Source organism: Elephantulus edwardii, unplaced genomic scaffold (genome assembly GCF_000299155.1).
Source record: "Elephantulus edwardii isolate Elephantulus edwardi_28Jun2011 unplaced genomic scaffold, EleEdw1.0 scaffold00137, whole genome shotgun sequence".
Taxonomy (NCBI): Eukaryota; Metazoa; Chordata; class Mammalia; order Macroscelidea; family Macroscelididae; genus Elephantulus; species Elephantulus edwardii.
The window spans coordinates 7,680,680-7,700,343 of record NW_006399887.1 but is presented as its reverse complement, the minus strand read 5'-3'; the positions used below and the strand labels follow the sequence as shown (position 1 = coordinate 7,700,343).

The 19,664-nt window shown below is 36.0% G+C and overlaps 1 protein-coding gene across 1 annotated transcript in view; it reads right to left on the bottom strand.

Moving 5' to 3' along the window:
* Positions 1 to 19,664, bottom strand: part of GABRG1 (gamma-aminobutyric acid (GABA) A receptor, gamma 1) — a 210,847-nt gene that overhangs the window by 112,958 nt on the left and 78,225 nt on the right. Inside the window, exon 3 of the mRNA XM_006894172.1 lies at positions 6,319 to 6,386. Coding sequence (XP_006894234.1) covers positions 6,319 to 6,386 — 68 coding nt within the window. The remainder of the gene's footprint in view (positions 1 to 6,318; positions 6,387 to 19,664) is intronic.

Genomic DNA, 19,664 nt, shown 5'->3' with positions numbered 1-19,664 from the left:
GAGGGATGTCATGCTTGGGAGGGTGAAGGGACAATGCATGAGAGGAAGACCCTCAATGAGATGGATTGATTCAGTCATTAGGGTAATGGGGATAGGTGTATCAGAGACAGTTATATTGGCAAGGAATAGAGCAGGGTTTAGGGCTATTGTACATAAGATCTTTAGGAGTCACAGGTGACTTGATGGCACATGACAACAATAACATATATACATATATACAGTATACATATATAATATGTGTGTGTGTGTATAATGTATATCAATTCAAAAGTCTACTACTTCCATGTTGTTATTCTTGTTGCGTGCTATCAAGTCACCTGTGACTCAAAGTGACCCTATATACAAAAGCTCTGAAGCCTGCCCTGTCCTGAGCCAGTGTCATTGTCTCCAACATATCAACCCCCACTTCTCCAGTTATTGTGTCAGTCCATCATATCAGGGGTCTTCCTCTCCAGCGCTGTCCCTCCACCCTTCCGAGCATGATATCCTTCTCCAAAGACCATTCCCTCCTCGTTACATGCCCAAAGCATGTAAGAAAAAGTTTCAAAATCCTAGCCTCCAAGGAGAAATTTGTTTTAATCCTCTCCAAAACAGACCTATTTGTTTACTTGTTTGTCCATATTATATTCAAAACTCTTCTCCAGCACCTCACCTGAAAGGCATCGATTGTTCATCTGCCATCCTTAGTCATTTTCCAACTATCTGATGCATAGGAAGTAATTTGAGAAGACCATAGCCTAGATCAAGTGCACCTTAGTCTCTAGATTGACATTGTTGCTTCTTAGTATTCTGGGGAGGTCACTGACAGCAGATTTTCCCAGTGAAATTCATCTCTTGATTTCCTGACTCCTAGTTCCAACACTGTCGATTGTAGATCCCAGCAACCTGGAATTGTTAACAACCTCAAACTTTTCCTTCAAACATGGTACTGCCAGTTGACCCAGTGGTGAGAATCTGTTTTCTTCTTTCCTCTATGGAGCAGTTGGTGGATTTAAAACAGTTACCTTTCAGTTGGTAACACAGTTCCTTACCACTAGGTCATGAGAGGGATATAAATCTTTGTCTTCTTGGTGTTGTGCTTCAACCCTTATTGAAGACTGCAGTGTAGAGGACCAAAGAATGTAAAGGACTGCATCCTTAGAATATGGCTGTGTTTTACACACAGAAGGTGTCTTCAGAAAGAAGATTGCAAGAAGATCTCACAAGGTGCTCTTAGAAGGAAGATTGCAAGTGGTTCTCATACATGTTTAGACACTGGCTTTGATTATTATTCCTGTTCTTGATAAGGTTGTTGCAAGATGATAGAAGGCACATTTTTTAATACAAAGAAGTCTTGGTTGAATGTATCTATGTACCCAGCCCATATGAGAGCTATGGTAATCTTAATGTTTCTACTTGTACAACCTCCCAGGACTCTATGATGTAAGCCTTAAAGTTTCTATTTCCCTGTGAACCATCTCTCTGTTTCCAAGAAGTATAAATAAATATGGCCCAGCTGCTGGGGGGGGGGGCGGTCTGGGGGAAGGTCCTGTCCTGTCTAGCTGCAGCAGTCCTATTTTGTCTCTATATGTTGTTTGTCTCTTGTGTCTTTATTGACTCATTTCCTCCAGGCATCATTTCCCCCAGAGAAGTAGGATAAGCGGTCCCCAACACTACAGTCCTTGACCTTCTGCAGCAAGTGTTTCTGTTCCACATTCGTTTCGCAAGCAAGTTTTTGTTATCTGCAATAATGCAGGTTATCAATGAGGTTATCAATCCTGATGCCACATTCCTCCTCATAAAGCCTCATTTCCTGAATGATCTGTTCTGCATATAGTTTTAAAATGTATAGAAACAAGAAGCATCACTGATGCACTCCTTTCCTGATTTTGAACCATGCAGTGTTTCCTTGTTCTGATCTGAGGACTGCTTCCTGGTCTGAGTGTAGGTGTCGCATGGAAACAAACACAAAAAATTACTTGAAACTTTGTCTTCCTTTAATTTCTATCTGTGTCATCATTTTAACATCAATCCTTGACAAGTTTACTGCTTAATTTCCTCCCTCAGCTTTATCTTTCAGGATGGGAAATATATATACTCCCTAAGGACAGATATCTTTCCCTTTTCTCATGTCTCTGTACTTTAAGACCAAGTCACTTATCTTGCCAATGTTCAGCTAAATTCTGATACTGACAAATATTTTGTTCAATCCCTAATTTCTCCCTAAGTACCAGACCTTAATTTCAGTCTAACTTTTAAGCTAGTCCATCAAGACTTCCCACCAGCCTCTCAAATGAAACTTAATCAGTTGTATTAAGGTACGAAAAATGTCCTTTAAGGTGTTGCTAAAATGTTATCAGTATAATAATGCAGAGAACTACAGAAGTTCAAAAGAATCGTGTGAACATTACACTGAGTAACAAAAAGCTGATTACAGCTCTAACAAAATAAGAAATAGATAGAAGCAATTATTAGGCATGCTATCATTCTTCAGGTATAGAGTAGTTCAGACCTGTAATGAAATGAGTTTTTGATTGTTGTAATATTGAACAAGTTAATTCAAGGAGAAAGCCAGCAAAGTCTAGAGGCCTATTGCTGGATGACAAATGCAAAGGAAGCTACAATAACAGTTCTTTAGCTTACTGAATTGTGCCCCATGGTTTGGCATGCAGGAATGGCAATATTGGGGGTTTGGAGGAAAACAATAAAGCATTCTATTTTTAATTATGTCTTGGTCATAATGTAAGATTTATCATGTTCTTTCTACAGTAATATTGTTTATTCTATTAATAACAGATGACGTACAGACACTGAGTTTTATCACTTTTCAAGCTAATTGATCTCCCCTTGACATATTCTCTTACTCTGTTTTCCTCCCAAATATCTCTTATTCTTATTCTCTGTGCTATCTAACCTCCTCTCTTTACATCATTCTTTGAGTTTCTGAAAATAGTTTATAAAAGTACGTCAGGTCTCCCACTTATTTCCTGCCCTTGATATTAGCACAATATTTCTTAACTATCTGCAAAGGATCTTTATGTATATGGGGACACTCTGGCAAGAAGTTTGAATATGGGATTAACATCGAGAGTAGAGTGTGAATATAGAATACAGCTGTTAGTATCCTACTTTCTCCATGTTGTTATCTTTCATCTTACCACCAGACACTCCTTAACTGTCAAAGACAATAAGCTTAATCCATTCTGTTTGAAATCCAGCATTTTCCCCTCTATCTCTTATAATCTTTCATTATCTTATAATGAACTCTGGTGACCTGATTGTTAACACATTCAGCTAATGGGTTAGTTGTTCAAACCCTCCAGTTGCTCCAGAAAATAATAATATTTCAGACTGCTTCCATAAATATTGTTGTTGTTGACTGCCTTTGAGTTGAGCACGACTCATAGTGACCCTATGAATGAAAGGCCTGAAGGCCCTCTACAACTATCAACATTCATCAAAGTTCATAGAGTTTTTGTAAAGATTAATAGCCTTGAAAACTCTTTGGGGCAATTCTCTTCTTATCTTACAGATTGCTATGAATCAGGAAGGCCAGAGGATTTTTGTCTGAATTTTGCATTTTGATATTCTATAATATTGGAAGAAGGAGTGGCATCCACTTTCTAAACAACTTGCCTCTGGAAACTCTATGAACTTTGAGAAAAGACAATAGTAATAGGAAGGCTTTAGGTCTTTTGTTCATAGGTGGGTTCGCTATGAGTTGTGTGCAACTTGACGGCAATCAAAAACAATATTCTGTAATAGCTTTTTTTGATCAGCTTCTGCTTTAACTGTCCTTGATTATGACCCTCTTCTGTTGTCTTTATTGCATTTTATTTCATATCATTTGATCTTATTGTATACCTTTCTCCATAGGTGTGTGTTCTTCTGAATTTGTATCTTCTCTTAGAATATCCCACATATTCTTGAGACTGTAAGTGGTTTATGTGCTGTTTTCCCCCATTTGCATCCACATCCACATATATTCTGTCCTAACTTCTTCCTTGAATAAGGTTTATATATCCTAATCAGTAGGATATTCTTACTGAATACCTATACAAATTTGAGACATATATATCTATAATAATTTCCATCTCAAATTCTACTGTTCTTCTTCAATATATCTTGATTTTGGCCTACTCAAAACAGATTAATCACTTCATTTTGAAAACTTTTCCTATGCAATAATTTTAAATGTGCCATTGTCTTCTTAACTCTCATTGCTTTCTTAGCTAGGTATAGCCTTGATGAACTGTTGCCTATATTGATCCAACAGCCTCTTAAATCACTCTAACATTGAACTTATCTTCTACACTACAGTAAGAGTGATCTATTCAAAATAGAAATTAACTTATTGGCATAACTCCCTCATAAGTCAAAACTGACTTATATTTGGCCATCCAGCAGGGTTTTGGAGGACATAAATCGCACAGGAGATGACCATTTATCTTTTCTCTCCAAAGGTAATCATGAAGGAGTGGCGTCCACTTCCATAATAGCTTGCCTCTGGAAACCCTATGAACTTGGAGAGAGGATGAAAGACACCCAAGCATCAAGCACTCTCCTACATAGGGTCGCTATGAGTCGCCTGCGACTCGACGGCACTTAACAACAACAACAACAACTACAACTACAAGAGGCACTGTCTGAAGGTTGGCAGTGCAATTTCCTACCGACTATACCACCAGAGCTCCCTAAAAAGTCTATTAAAAATATCTTCAGCCCCAATTCACTAACTTACACTTATATATTCAAGTAGAATAAAATTTCTCTAAATTCACCTAATTTTAAGAGGTACCTCTATATCTTTGTGTATGTAACACTTACTCTACCAGCATTTCCTTTTAATTCTCTAATTCCCCCTAATATCTTCCACTAGAAGTCTTCAGGGGCCAACTCTCATTTTGTTGTTGTTGTTGTTGTTGTTGTAGGTTAAGCTATTCTTTTGTTTTTTAATTAATTTTAATGAATGTTTACAGAGATTTTGGATTTTCATTCATTCATTGTTGCATTTTTCTCCCTTCCCACCCCTCCCCCCAAGTTCACTCTTCTCTTTGAAAAGTAAAAGAAAAATTCTTTCATTGGTATACAAGCCCCGCCCCACAGTATATTCCACTATGCATCCTTCATTCTGGACTCTTATCATAACCATAATCCCCATTCGTATATTGCTTTTAAACTGTTCTCTCCCTCATTTGTTTGAGTGAAGTATACATAATTTATACAATTTTTCTCAGTCTTACCCCAACCCTGATGTCAGTCCCATCCTACAACAGTGGCACTATGCAGTATTTGTCCTTTTGTGACAGAGATATTTCACTCAGCATAATAACCTCCAAGGACCAACTCTCAATGATATTTTAAAATACTTTTGCATAATTTCTACAAAACACGTCACCTAGAAATCATAGACCTGTTGTTTTAGGTTCTGTCAAGTTGAGTACAACTCATAGCTACCCTATGAACAAAAGATCGGAACCCTGTCTTGTCCTGTGCCATCCTAACACTTCCTGACAAGCAAAAGCCCTTTGCAGTATTCTCCTTGTCAAACCACCTAATTGAGGGTCTTCTCCTTCCCTGACTCTCCACCGTTACCAACATCATGTCATTTTTCAAGGAATAGCAGCTTCTCACAATATGTCCAAAGTATGTGAGGCAAAACCCCATCATTCTTGCCTCCAAAGAGCACGCTGGCTGCACCCTTTCCAAGATATATCTGTTTGTTCTCTTGGCCGTCCATGGGATGTTCAATGCTCTTCTCCAAAATCACAGTTCAAAGGTGTCAATTATTTTTCTGTCTTCCTTATTCATTGTCCAGGTCTCAGATACATAGATAGTAATCAGAAAGACTATGGCCCAAATCAGATGCACCTTGGTCCTCAAACTGACATCACTGCTCCTCAATAATTTGGAAAGGGCTCTACCTGCACATTTTCCTGGTACAATGCATCTCCTTATATCCTGACTGCTCATACCAAGGTTGTTAATTGTGGGTCCACACAAGATGAAGCTGTTGACAGTTTCAATCTCCTCTCCATCCATCATGACACTACTTATTGGTCCACTGGTAAGAATATTTTTTTTCTTAATATTGAGATGGAATCCACATTAAAGACTACATTCCTTGATCTTCTGCAACAGGTGCTCCAAGTCATAGACCACAAATTATTAAATATAGGGATATTTTATTGCTAAAATTTGGCAAATAGTAATTGTATTAAATGATTTAAACTCATTCAGAATTACTTCTCAGAAAGTAATCACATATTCATTACAATATTCAAAATATATACTCATGAACTATGGAACAGAAAACTATTACTAATATTAATTACTCACCATATTTATGGGATCAACTGGTCCAATGCTATTTACATAAACATCAGTTTCAATTACTGTGGGCCTCACTGAAAGAAAGAATAGTCAAAGGTGAAATCGGGAGTAGTTCTGAATAGATCTTACTTTTAAGTATGAATGTCATTCCTATTTAACATGTCATTACTGGCATAGTAGACCATATTATTGATTGATTCAGAGTGGTCAATATAAATTTATGTAAATTCACTAAAACCTAGTGTATTTATTTTTCAGTGTTCCATTTCATTTTTTACAAATTTCAATTTTCCTCAGTTGATACTTCATACATTTTATATTTAAATTATTAGTGATGGTTTGCAGGGTGATCTCTGTATATTAAGCCATGACATATCAACATTTTAAGGTTCTTTAAAGATATTGAAAGTTTTACTTTAATCACATCATCAAGGTAAGTTTTGGACTCTAGACTCTTCCCCATTCTATTTTGAGTACTTCCTAAAATGAGAGTCTCATCTTCTAGTGCTATATTGAACAATGTTCCACTGCTTTTATGTACTGAGTTTTCAAGGACTCATTAGTTCAAAAAGAGGTGACCAGTGCTACTTCTTAGTCTATGCTAGTATGAATCTTCTAAAACTTATCCATCACAATTGACTTTGCTGATATATGTAATAGTACTGGAATAGCTCCAAGGATCACATTAACATACAAGCCACTATAGTATGCCAAACTCAGACAAGTGTTAAAGAGGAAGAATGTCATTCTAAAGACTAAACTATGCCCAAACCAAATCATGTATCTTTAATTACTTCATATGGCTGTGAAATTAAGATAATGACTAAAGAAGTCCAAAGAAGAGCTGATGCCATTTAACTGTCGTGTTGGCAAAGAGTATTGAATATTCCATGGACTGCTGAAAGAAAATTTGATTGGTTGGGGAATAAATGCTCCCAGAAAGTTCCTTAAGAGTGAGTATGACTTTATTTCATATACTTTGGGGATGTTCTCTATAGGGGGTTGTCCCTTGGAAAAGTTGAGGGTCTGTCAAAGTGAAGAAGACCCTCAATGAAATGGGTTGATACAGTGATTACAACAATGGACATTAGCACAGCAAGAATTATAAGGATGATGCAGGATCAAGTAGAACTTCATTCTGCTGTATGACTGAAAGTTGGTAACTGTGAGTCAACATCAAGAAAACCAATATATCCCTGCACCAGTAAGCAAAGTCATGACAGATGGGGAAAACACTGGAGTTGTCAATGCTTTTATTTAACTTGGATTCAAAATCAACACTTACGATAACAGAATCAAGAAATCATATCACTCTTGGAGGAAGTACAAGCTGGTTGCTCATTGGAGCAAAGGATGGTGAATCTTTTTCTCACCTACATTGAATAATATCTTGTCAGGAGGTGACAGTCCTTTAAAAAAGGCAGCAAGTATGGAAAGGGGGGGTCAACATAAGAAAGAAAACCCTTCGACAAGGTGGATTGATATAGTGAATGTACTAGTGAGCTCAAGCATGTCAGAGATAATGAGGATGGTACAGACCAGGACAAGGTTCAGATCTACTTTTTAGGATTTGTATGATTCATCAATTCAAGGGCACATAATAATAACAACAACATTTGAATATATGCCAAGAATCAGTTGGGTTTTTTTTTTAAAAAAATGTTGCATTAGCAAGCATATGCAATAATATCAGATCTGTTTGTGCTGTTTACTTTCCACATTTGGTAGGTGTATTGTCTTCTCATATCCAGAGAGGACATGCCAATGATTTATATTGATATGTAAGTTCATTTACCACAGAAAATACTTTCATGTACTTTCTTTTACTACTGCTCCTAACACCATGAAATATTATATACAAAATTCCTTTCTTGAAAGACAATATCACGCTCATGGATAGGAAGACTTAACATTTTGAAAGTGACAATACTGGCTAAGAGATCTACAGATATAATGAAATCCTCATCCAGATCCTGCCATCATTCTTCAAAGGGATGAAAAACTAATGACAACTTAAGTGGAAAGGAAATATAAACAAATTGCTACTGAAGTCTTCCTTCAGTACTGATATTCTTAAAAAAAAAATAGATGGCCTATTCTTGACTTCAAAACCTACTGTTGCTGATGTTATGTGTCATTGAGTGGCCTGCAATCCATAGATGCCCTATGTACAGCAGCTCTTAAGCCTGCCTTGTCCTGAGTCAGTCTCGCTGACTCCAATACATCCACTCCCATTGTCCCAGTTACTGTAATAATCCATTTCATCCAGGATCTTCCTCTCCTGCACTGCCCCTCCACCCTCCTTAGCTTGATGTCCTCCAAGGACTGGTCCTCTCCTGGCCACATGCCCAAACTATGTGAGATGGAGCTTCAAAATCATAGCCTTCAAGGAGAAACTTGGTTTCACCTTCTCCAAGACAGATCTATTTGTTTTCTTGGTGGTCCATATTATGGTCAAGACTCTTCTCCAGCACTACAACTGAAATGTCTCAATTGTTTTTCTACCCCTCTTAGTCATTATTCAGCTCTCTGATGCATGGCAAGTAATTGCAAAGACCATGGCTAGGATCAGGAGCCCCTAAGTCTCTAGACAGATATTGTGGTTTCTCAGTACTCTGGAGAGTTCCCTGACAGCAGAGTTTCCCAATGCAATTTGTCTTTTGGCTTTCTGACTGCTGGTTCCAAGAGTATTAATTATGGAGGAAAGCAAGCAACCTTAATTTCTTTTCCATCTGTCATTGTGCTGATAATTGGCTGAGTGGTGAGATTCTTTGTCTTCTTGATATTGAGCTTTAAGTCCTTGATCTTCTGCTACAAGTGCTTCAGGTCCTCCTCAGTTTAAGCAAGCAAGATTGTGTACAACTGTATAATATAGGTTGTTGACGAGTCTTCTTCCACTCCTGATGCCACATTCCTAAAACCTAGCTTCTGAAATGATCTGTTCTTCATATAGATTGCAAAGGTGTGGAGACAGATGTTTTCACGATGCACTCCTTTATTAATTTTAAACCATGCAGTGTTTCCTAGCTCTGTTCTGAGGACTGCTTCCTGGTCCAAGTATAGGTTTCACATACGCATGGTCAAATGCTCTGGAATTCCCATTTTTCTCAACGTTTCACATATACATAGTCAAACGCTCAGGAATTCCCATTTTTTTCAAGGTTAACCATAATTTGTGGTGATCTACTCAGTCAAATGCCTTTACGCAATCAATGTTACACAGATAGACATTCTTTGGGTACTCTTTGTTTTCTGCCAAGATTCATCTGACATAGGTGATAATGTCTCTAGTGCCATGGCCTCTTCTAAACCCAGCTTGTATTTCTGGTTTTTCTCAGTCAATGCATTCTTCCAGTTGTTTCTTGATTATCTTCAGCAAAATTTTGCTAGCATGTGATGTTAGTGATATTGTTTGACAATGTCCACACTCTGATGGGTCACCTTTACATAGATGACCTACTGCATAGGCACAATAATAAAAAGAGTTTGAAATGTGTGCAAAGTACTTAGAACAGAGGGATGGAATTAAGGACTAAAAATAAATCCGTCTCTTTGTGGACAGCTGATCTTTGGCAAAATACTTATACCCTTTATGTTGGGAAAAGACACTCCCTTTAACAAATAGTACTGGAAAAACTATATTTCTATTTGAAGAAAATTGAAACAAGGTCGGTCCATTTATAAAAATCAACAAAGAAGGATCTAGAACCTAAGTATAAATCCTAAAAGTAAATATAAGGTGTATAAAATAAAAAGATGGGGCAAAATTATGAGCCTTAATTTATGGCTAAATTAGACTATTAAATATAACTGAAACTGTACTGTCAACAGAGGATAAACCAGAGATAAAGCTCACCTAAAAATTAAACCCTAATTTATATAAAAAGATTTCTTCCAAAAAGTAAAAATAGATTATACAAACTGGGAATTAAAAATATTTGGTACTGGCATGTCTATCTGATAAGGGACTCAACTTTAAAATTTATCAAAAAGCTGCAGTATTCTGTAAAAAATATAAATAATTCAAATAATAAATGTGCAGTGGACATGAAAAATCACAGATACCTGAAGAAATACTTATGGTCATTGCTTGTGAGAGAGATTCAAATCAAAACAGAACTAAGCTGTCATCTCATTGTAACAACAATAGCAAAGCTCAACAACACAGCAAACAACAAATGCTAGCAAAGATGTTGAAAGATTGGAACTCTCATACACTGCTGGTCTAAATATACAATGTTGCAACAACCATGGATAGCACTTTGGTGTTCCTTTAGAACGTTGTAAATAGAAATATCGTTTGAAGTGGGAAAAAAGAAATATTATTTGATCTTGCAATCTCATTGGAAGTGTATAACTTAAAAACATATAAGCCAAAACACAAACAGGGGTGTGGGGCGAGGGGCCGGGGGTAGGGGGGGGCTGTGTGTGTGTGTGTGTGTGTGTGTGTGTGTGTGTGTTTGTTGTGGTTGTAATTACGTGTCGTCAAGTCGTATACGACTCATAGTGATCCTATGTACAACAGCCCTAAGTCCTACTCTGTCCTGTGCCAGTCTCACTGTCTCCGACATACCCACCCCTATTACTCCAGTCACTGAGTCAATCCATAAAGAGTCTCTCTCTACTGTGCTGTCCTTCCACCCTCCCAAGCATGATGTCCCTCTCCAAGGACTGGTCAGACAAAGCTTTAGAATCTTTGAATCCAAGGTCCGGTTTAAACCTCTCCAGGATGAACCTGTTCATTTTCTTAGCAATCAGTCCATGGTATATTCAGTACTCTTCTCCAGCACCACAGCTTAAAGGCATCAATTCTCCTTCTATCTTCCCTAGTCATTGTCCAGCTCTTTGATGCATAGCAAGAGATTGCAAAGATCATGGCCTGTATAAAGCACACCTTAGTCTCCAGACTAACACCATTGCTCTTCAGTACTCTGGAGAGGTCCTTAACAGCAGACTTTCTCTTCACAATACATGTTTTAATTTCCTGGCTGCTGGTGCCAAGAGTGTTGATCGTGGATGATTGTAGAGCCAAGCAGACTAAAGCTGTGAACAATCTCAATCTCTTTACCATCCATCCTGATGCTGCCTGACAATTGGCCCAGAGGTAAGAATCTTTGATTTTTGGTATTGAGCTTCAATCCATATTGAAGGCTGCAGTCCCTGACCTTCTGCAACAAGTGATTCAGGTCCTCCTCAGTTTCAGCAAGCAGGGTTGTGTCATCTTCATAACACAGACTGTTGATGAATCTTCCAACAATCCTGATGCCACACTTCTCCTCATAGAGCCCAGGCCCCAGATAATCTGTAATCTATTCTGCATATAGGTTAAAAAGGTAGGTATGGATATATGTATGTGTGTGTGTGTGTATACACACACACACACACGTGCGAGCGTGCACAACACCCCCATGTTCATTGCATCATTATTTACAGTAGATGTTAACTAATGAGAAAATGGCAAAAGAATCTATCATATATTTTATACAGTGGGGTATCATGCAGAACTAAAGAATAATAAAGAATTCATGTTACTATACAACATGGAATAATATAAAGGATCATAATAATAAAAAAAGATTTATGCTAAATGGTATAATTTTCCCACAGAAGGACTATTAATAGTATAAAGCCACTATTAAAAAAATAAACCCAAAGTAATGTTTAAAAGGTGAAATCATTCTTGGATAGTTAGCAAGGAAGGGAAGGGAAACAAAAGAAATGAAAAATAACAGATAATTTGGGTGAAGGGAAAAACAATATATGATAACTTAGTCCTACATGGTAATTATTTAATTATACAAATGAATTGGAATTAATGTTATGAAGCAAAATGTATATGAATTATTGACTAAAAAGCTAATTTTATTTGAAAACTTTGCACTCAAATAAAAATTAATTAAAAAGAATTGATTTATTGATGCAGTCATTATTTATTGGGTAATGAGTGTAGAGTAAAGATATAGAAGGTAGACAAGAAGGAGAAAAATATTCCAAGAAGATAATCAGCCACATGGCTTACAGGAAATTATACAGAGGCAAAGCAAAGGAGATACAGGAGCTAAACTACCTTGTCAATTAACAACCTGATAACAATGGCATGGTTTTCAGTAGTAAATGTTCAGTTCTTTCTAGAATTTGCTTTCACTTTGTGCCTTAGTGTTTATATCTTACAATGGAACCCAATGATTAACCTGAGAAGATGTGGTCCTTTTCCCTGATACCTAACTCAGCCTTTCCTCTAGAGTACACCTCTAACCCATGTGTACTCATCTTGACATTTTTAATCTGTTAGAGTCTCAGTCCAAAAACTTCAGTGGAAAAGTTGAGAGATTTTGAAAAACAGTGATCACATACTCTTATAACAGCATACAGTTCCCCTTTACAATGAAAGCTATACATTGAAAAAATAATATTTGTAAAATTTTCATACTTCACAGTAGTTTTATTCCATTGCATACATGTTTTCTCATCTGTTGTTGTTATGTTCAATCGAGTCACCTGCTATTCATGGCGACCCTGTGTACAACAGCCCTAAACCCTGCTCTATCCTGTGCCAATCTCACTGTCCCTGACACACCTACCCCCATTACCCCAGTCACTAATCTACCTCATAGAGCAACTTCCTCTCCTTCCTTTCTCTCCAACCATGCCGTCCCTCTACAAAGACTGATCCCTCCTTGTAACATATCCAAAGTATGTCAGACAAAGCTTCAGAATCCATGGTATATTCAATACTCTTCTCCAGCATCACAGCTCAAAGGCATCAACTCTCCTATCATCCCTAGTCATTGTCCAGCTCTCTGAGGCATAGCAAGTGATTGCAAAAACCATGGCATTTATCAGGCACACCTTAGTCTCCAGACTGACATTATTGCTCTATGGTACTTAGAGAGGTCTCTAACTGCAGAAGTTGCCCTCGCAAAACATCTTTTAATTTCCTGGCTACTGGTGCCAAGATTGTTGACTGTGGAGCCAAGCAAACTAACACTGTGAACAATCTCAATCTCTTCACCATCCATCATGATGCTGCCAATCGTCCCAGTGGTGAGAATCTTTGTTTTCTTGATATTGAGCCTTAATCCATATTGAAGACTGCAGTCCCTGACCTTCCACAGCAAACACTTCAGGTCCTCTTCAGTTTCAGCAAGCAGGGTTGTGTCATCTGCATAAAGCAGTTGTTGAAGAATCTTCCTCCAATCCTGAGGCCAAATTTATCCTTATGTAGATTCCAGCCTCCCAGATAATCTGTTCTGCACATAGATTGAAAAGGTATGGGGTAGGATACATCCCTGGTGTACACTCTTCCCAATTTTGAACCATGCAGTATTCCCTTGCTCTCTTCTGATGACTGCCTCCTGGTCCAAGTACAGGTTTTACATTAGCACAATCAGATGTTCTCTGATTCCCATTCTTCTTAGAGTCAGCTCCAGTTTGTTGTGATCCACACAAGTCAAATGTCTTTGCATAATCAATGAAGCAAAGATAGACATTCTTCTGGTACCCACTGCGCTCAACCAAGATCCATCTAACATTTGCTACAATATCCTAGAAAAATATTCAAAATCCTTTCAGTAGACAACATGGCTTCTGGACTTATTTTTTATGCACAAAATATATTTAAATCTTGTAGCCAAGAATTAGAGGAAGCTCTGGTGGCCCAGTGACAAGATGCTGCATTGCAATTCTGAAGACGTGCAGTTGAAATACATCAGCTGTTCTGTGAAAGAAAGATGGGCAGTCTTCTCCCATGCAATTAACTGATTCTGAAAACCCATCAGAGAGTCAGCTAAGGGTCAGTTCTAACTTAACGGTACAAATGAACAATAACAGTCAATAATTAAAACACTTATATCAAGTAAGTCATATAATTTATATTGTTGTGGTGGTTGTTATTTGCCATCAAGTTGCTTGCAACTCATAGCCACCCTATGTGTAACAGCTCTGAACCCTACTCTATCTTGAGTCAACCTTATTATCTCTGACAGCACTCTAGTTCACCCTCTCCAGGATGAACCTGTTTGTTCTCCTAGCAGACCATGATATATTCAATACTCTTCTCCAGCACAACAACTCAAAGGCATCAATTCTCTTTCTATCATCCCTAGTCATTGTCCACCTCTCTGTGCATAGTAATTAATTGTGAAGATCCTGGCCTGGATCAGATTTTAATCTCCAGTCTGATAATTTATAGAAAATTTTAAATTTAACATATGCTGATGACTTCTAAGATGAGTTGCTTTAACTGCCATTTATTTGTCTAGCTATATGTTGTTGTTGTTGTTGTTGTTGTTATTGTTGTTGTGTGCCATCGAGTTGCTTGCAACTCATAACAACCCTATGTACAGCAGCCCTAAGCCCTGCTCTATCCTGTGCCAATCGCATTGCCTCTGACACACCCATCCAATTACCCTAGTCACTGAATCTATCCACCTCATAGAGCGTCTTCCCCTCTGCATGATGTCCCTCTCCAAGGACCTGTCCCTCCTTACAACATGTCCAAAGTATGTCAGACGAAGCCACAGAATCCTTGCCTCAAGGAGCAGCCCAGTTTAACCCTCTCCAGGATGAATCTGTTTGTTTTCTTGGCAGTCCATGATACATTCAAGACTCTTCTCCAGCACCACAGCTCAAAGGCATCAATTCTCTTTCTATCCTTATGGCCAATAATTGTTAAATAATTAAGCTAATTATAACTGTATTTACAGAGTGGTTTTTATGAAAGTTAATTAATAAAAAGACAATAGTTTCCTTGGTTTCAGTACATATATTTATTATTAATTATTAGCAATTAAGTAAAATACAATCTACTACTAGAATTTGAAATTGAAATTAGAACTATTCACTTCAACTTATTTATCAACAATCCCTGAATTCCTGCTCTTTATGTTTTCCTATCCTGATAACACACATTTGTCCACACTAGTAGGTAAATAATTTTCAAAGACATCTTGATTTACAGCATATACTTTTCTCTTTTATAACACAGAAAACTTTAGATATGAATGAAGTATTTAATTTTCCTACGGAAATACTTTGATCAATTATAAGAAGAAAACATATGTGCTAGAAAAGTACTGTGTCTGGTATTAGGGGTAGCTAGAATACCATTGGAAATACTAGAATGCTTCATGATATATATCAAACATGTATATTTGGAATAAGACTAAAGAATAGCCTTATGAGTAAGCCCAAATTACAATATAGTTAATGATGTAAAGCTTAATAAATACTTGTTAAAGATATATTTTATTTTCTATTTTTTAGCTATTTTGTATCCCATTTAAAAATATCAGTAAGATACGAATCAACTGTTGATGTGTGATTATCTCTTTTAGGAACTCTTCTGGCCTGTTGTATAACACACCTAGTTACTAGCTCACAGGTCAGTGGTTCTAATCCATAATCTTCCCCAGGGGAAAAAGATGGGTAATCTGCTCTTGTAATGATTTACAGCTTTAGAAACTCAAAGGAGAGTCAGTATGAAGCAAAGTCAACTTGATGGCAGTGTGCTATGTGAGATCACGTTCCTTTATTCTACACCTTCAGGAAACTCCAGGGAACATAAAACTAAAAGTGAAATAAATATGAAATATTTCAGGTTTAATTTTCAATCTAAGTAGTAATTCTATGTTTCATAATATATACAAAAGGGTAAGACAATTAAAATATGTAATTTTACCTTATTCTTAAATTTACTGATTAAAACTATTAATTATATATGTGGGTAAAATGAATTGTAAAATAATCTACATAAAGAAGGACTCTTTCTTAGCATTAAGAGTTTTTAAAGTCCCAAGTCAAATGATTATGTAACTTTAGTCATATTCTACATAGAGCAAACATCAATTTCAATTCAAAGCTAGACAATTGGGACTAAAGGAATTGTCATGCCAGTCTTATTAAATTATGTGTAGAAAGTAGGCATAGACTATTCTTGATTCAATATTCACAGAAATCAAAGATACCTTTTTTCACAATAATAGAACAATAGGTGAGAAAACCATGGACAGACTGTCATAGAAAATTATATTCTTGATGCACAGAAGGCTGGTAGAGATGGCCGGATTATTTTTGTAAGACTCCTTTCTGTGCTGTTATTCTAAGTACTTTGCTCTGAGCACCTCACAGGAATTTAAGCAGAGAAATTCGCAGTGGGAATGAGTATACGGAAAGAACAAAAGTTCACGGCAACTCAAAGAGAACACAGAGACTAGGAAGAGGATGAGAAAAAAGTGAAAACTAAAAAGATGAAGCCATTAATATCAAGTTTCCAGGTACTTGGGACAAGATTGAAGAGAGCAAACCCTACATGTGGGTAATTGGCTGATTAATCTGAAAATAAAATAAAAAACTAATGTTTTAAATATTTTAAATTAGATTGTTTTAACCATATTTCTTATGTGCCCTATTCCAACTCTTTTAAAATATTTTGGCATTTAGCAGATGTTTTGTAATGAATTAAATTCAACTGAAAATTCTAATCCTGGATAAATTTTGTAGAATATTTGTCTTATTATCCAAAAATTGACACTTTTAATAAAAAGTACCTCTGATATGGATATTGTAGTTATTACATTCAAAAATTAAAATAACTATAAATAATATTTTCATACTGATCTAACATAGAGTGGGGTATATAACCCAGAGAAAAATACTGTAATAAGGTCTGAAGCCTTCTTCCCAGGAATCAATGAGGAAATAATGAGCAACTAGTGGTAAAGAGTGGTGCTATCAATCCAAAGATTCAAATTCACCAGCTAGACCAAGGGAGAAAGATGAGAAATCTCCTGTGAAAATTATGGCCCCTGAAAATCTGCTGGAGTGGCAAGTAGGAGTTGTGTCCTCTGGTATATAAAGACAACGGCAACATTTATCCACAAAGAAAAATAAGTAACAAAGACTATACACTATTTATTTGGAATATTTAAACCAAATCAATTACTGTCAACTTGATCCCAACTTAAGACACTTCTCCTTTCTCAAAATATAACTATAGACTTGTGAATGGTTGTTTACTTTTTTTAAGTCCATCCCATGCTTTTTTTAAAATTTTGGAAGAAATTAATATTTAACCTGTAACAAAAATCAATACATTTAAATAAGTCAAACTTTTATATGCTTAGCGATTTCAAGTGTTCGATATTGTATGTTGAGATATACAAAAGAATAGTTCCTTCATTACAAAAATTTCCAATAGAACAATGGCTTTCAATGAAGACAGCTGCCTCTGCAGGTCATTTTAGAAATTTCTTGGCAACTGCATGTTACCACCCATAAAATTTGGCATGCTTTGACAGTATATAGTGCATAAAGTCCCTGAAACCCAGATACTATATGCAGTGAAACATTTTTCTATATTTATAAAAAAATTTTAGTGACTTGTTCAACATTTATGCATAGAAGAATATTTGCAATTTTAGGAAGGTAACAGTTTTCACCCCAACATTCAAATTATTATTCTGTTATTTTCCTACTTATTCAATGTAATATTGTATAAAACAAAAGAAAATGGTATTTTCTTCTAGATTTTACGATTTGGATATGTACACCACTGATGTTAATGCTTCTTATAATAATAGAATCACTGATGCTATAGTCCTCTATCATTTCGTTATTGTGGTTTTTAAATATACTTGTTTTCATAGTTATTCTATGAATATATTCAAGTAGTTGACATCATTATCTAACTGTGTCCATGCTATTATAACATATTTTATTATAAAGTACTTGGAAGGAGGAGTGGCATCCACTTCCATAATAGCTTGCCTCCAGAAACCCTATGAACATGGAGAGAGGATAAAAGGCACCCAAGTGTCGAGGACTCTCCTTTATAGGGTCGCTATGAGTTGCCTGCAACTCAACGGCACTTAACAACAACAACAATTGTAAAGTACCCTTATTTTGCATTCTTATATCATAATTAATTTTATTAATTTAAAAATACAATGGTAGTGTATACTTAGGAGACTAGAACTATCTATCATATTACAAGTAAATATTTCTTTAGACAGTAGTTGTAGTAACCAATTCTTGCTCCTCTCTCTGATCACAGGAAAAGAATAAGGACAACAATGAGTGGTTTGATTTATAGAATCAAACACAGTGTAGTATACAATACCAACTCTTTATCATCTCCAGGAGAATTGAAATTGAAATGCTCCAAAGAAAAAATACAACATTGTTAGTACTGAATCTTACTCCAAATATTTTATTCTAAGACAAGTGTCTGGTTGAATAATGAGGAGAGATCTATATCTGTGCCAATTACAAAGAAATGTGATCCAATAAAATGCAGAAATTATTAAACAATAGAATTAATAGTATACAAAAGTTTTGATCAAGATGATTTAAAAATTGTTGAGGCAGTATATAGATAGTGAATTGCCACATTCAAAGCAGATCAGAAGAAGTAGAAGGAGGAATATTATTGCTGATGACATACGAATCATAATAGAAAACAAAAAATAAAAGAATATGTTTATTTCTGGCTTTTTATGACTATAAAACAATATCTAAATTTTGGATAATAATGAATTATGTGTAACATTGAAAAGAAAGGGAATTGCAGAACACTTAGTGTTCATAGGAAACATGTACCTCCAGTTTTATAAACACAACATATGAGAATAGTCATATTAAATACAAGATGAATAAGTGAACATGTGAAGCACAATTATTATGAATTTTATATGCAAATCAATATAAAATTTAAGAAAAATAGGTAAAAATAGGGAAAAAATAAACCCAAAGAGAACAAGAGAATAGTGGGTAGTCTAAAATCAGAAAATGTATACATCAGGATTTTATCTTTTCAACTTTTCTATGCAATATGGATCTTCAGAAAATAATCTAAGAACATATACTATATGAAGACAAATGGCATCAGATTTGGAAGAAGACAAATTAACAACATAAGATACGGTCTTACTGAACTTAAATAGACATGAAGCACTTACTAATGAATATGAAAGACTACAGCATTGATTATGTTGTTGGTGTTGTTAGGTATTGTTGTGTCATGTGAACTCAGAACAACTTTATGAAAAACAGATCTGAATCCTATCCTTTCCCAGGCCATCCTCGCTATCTCTAATACATTTGAGCCCATTGTTTCTGTCACCATGTCCCCACAAATGTATCAACAAACATCATGATAAAAAGAGATAACTTTGTGTTACTCAAAGATTTTATTTTACTTGGATTCACAACTGATACCCAAGGAGACAGCAGCTAAGAATAATTCATCAGAAAATTCTAATTATGCAGAAAAAGCCTTTGATAAAATCCAACACCCTTTCATGATTAAAGCACTCAACAAAATAGGATTAGAGGGGAATTTCTTCAACATAGTA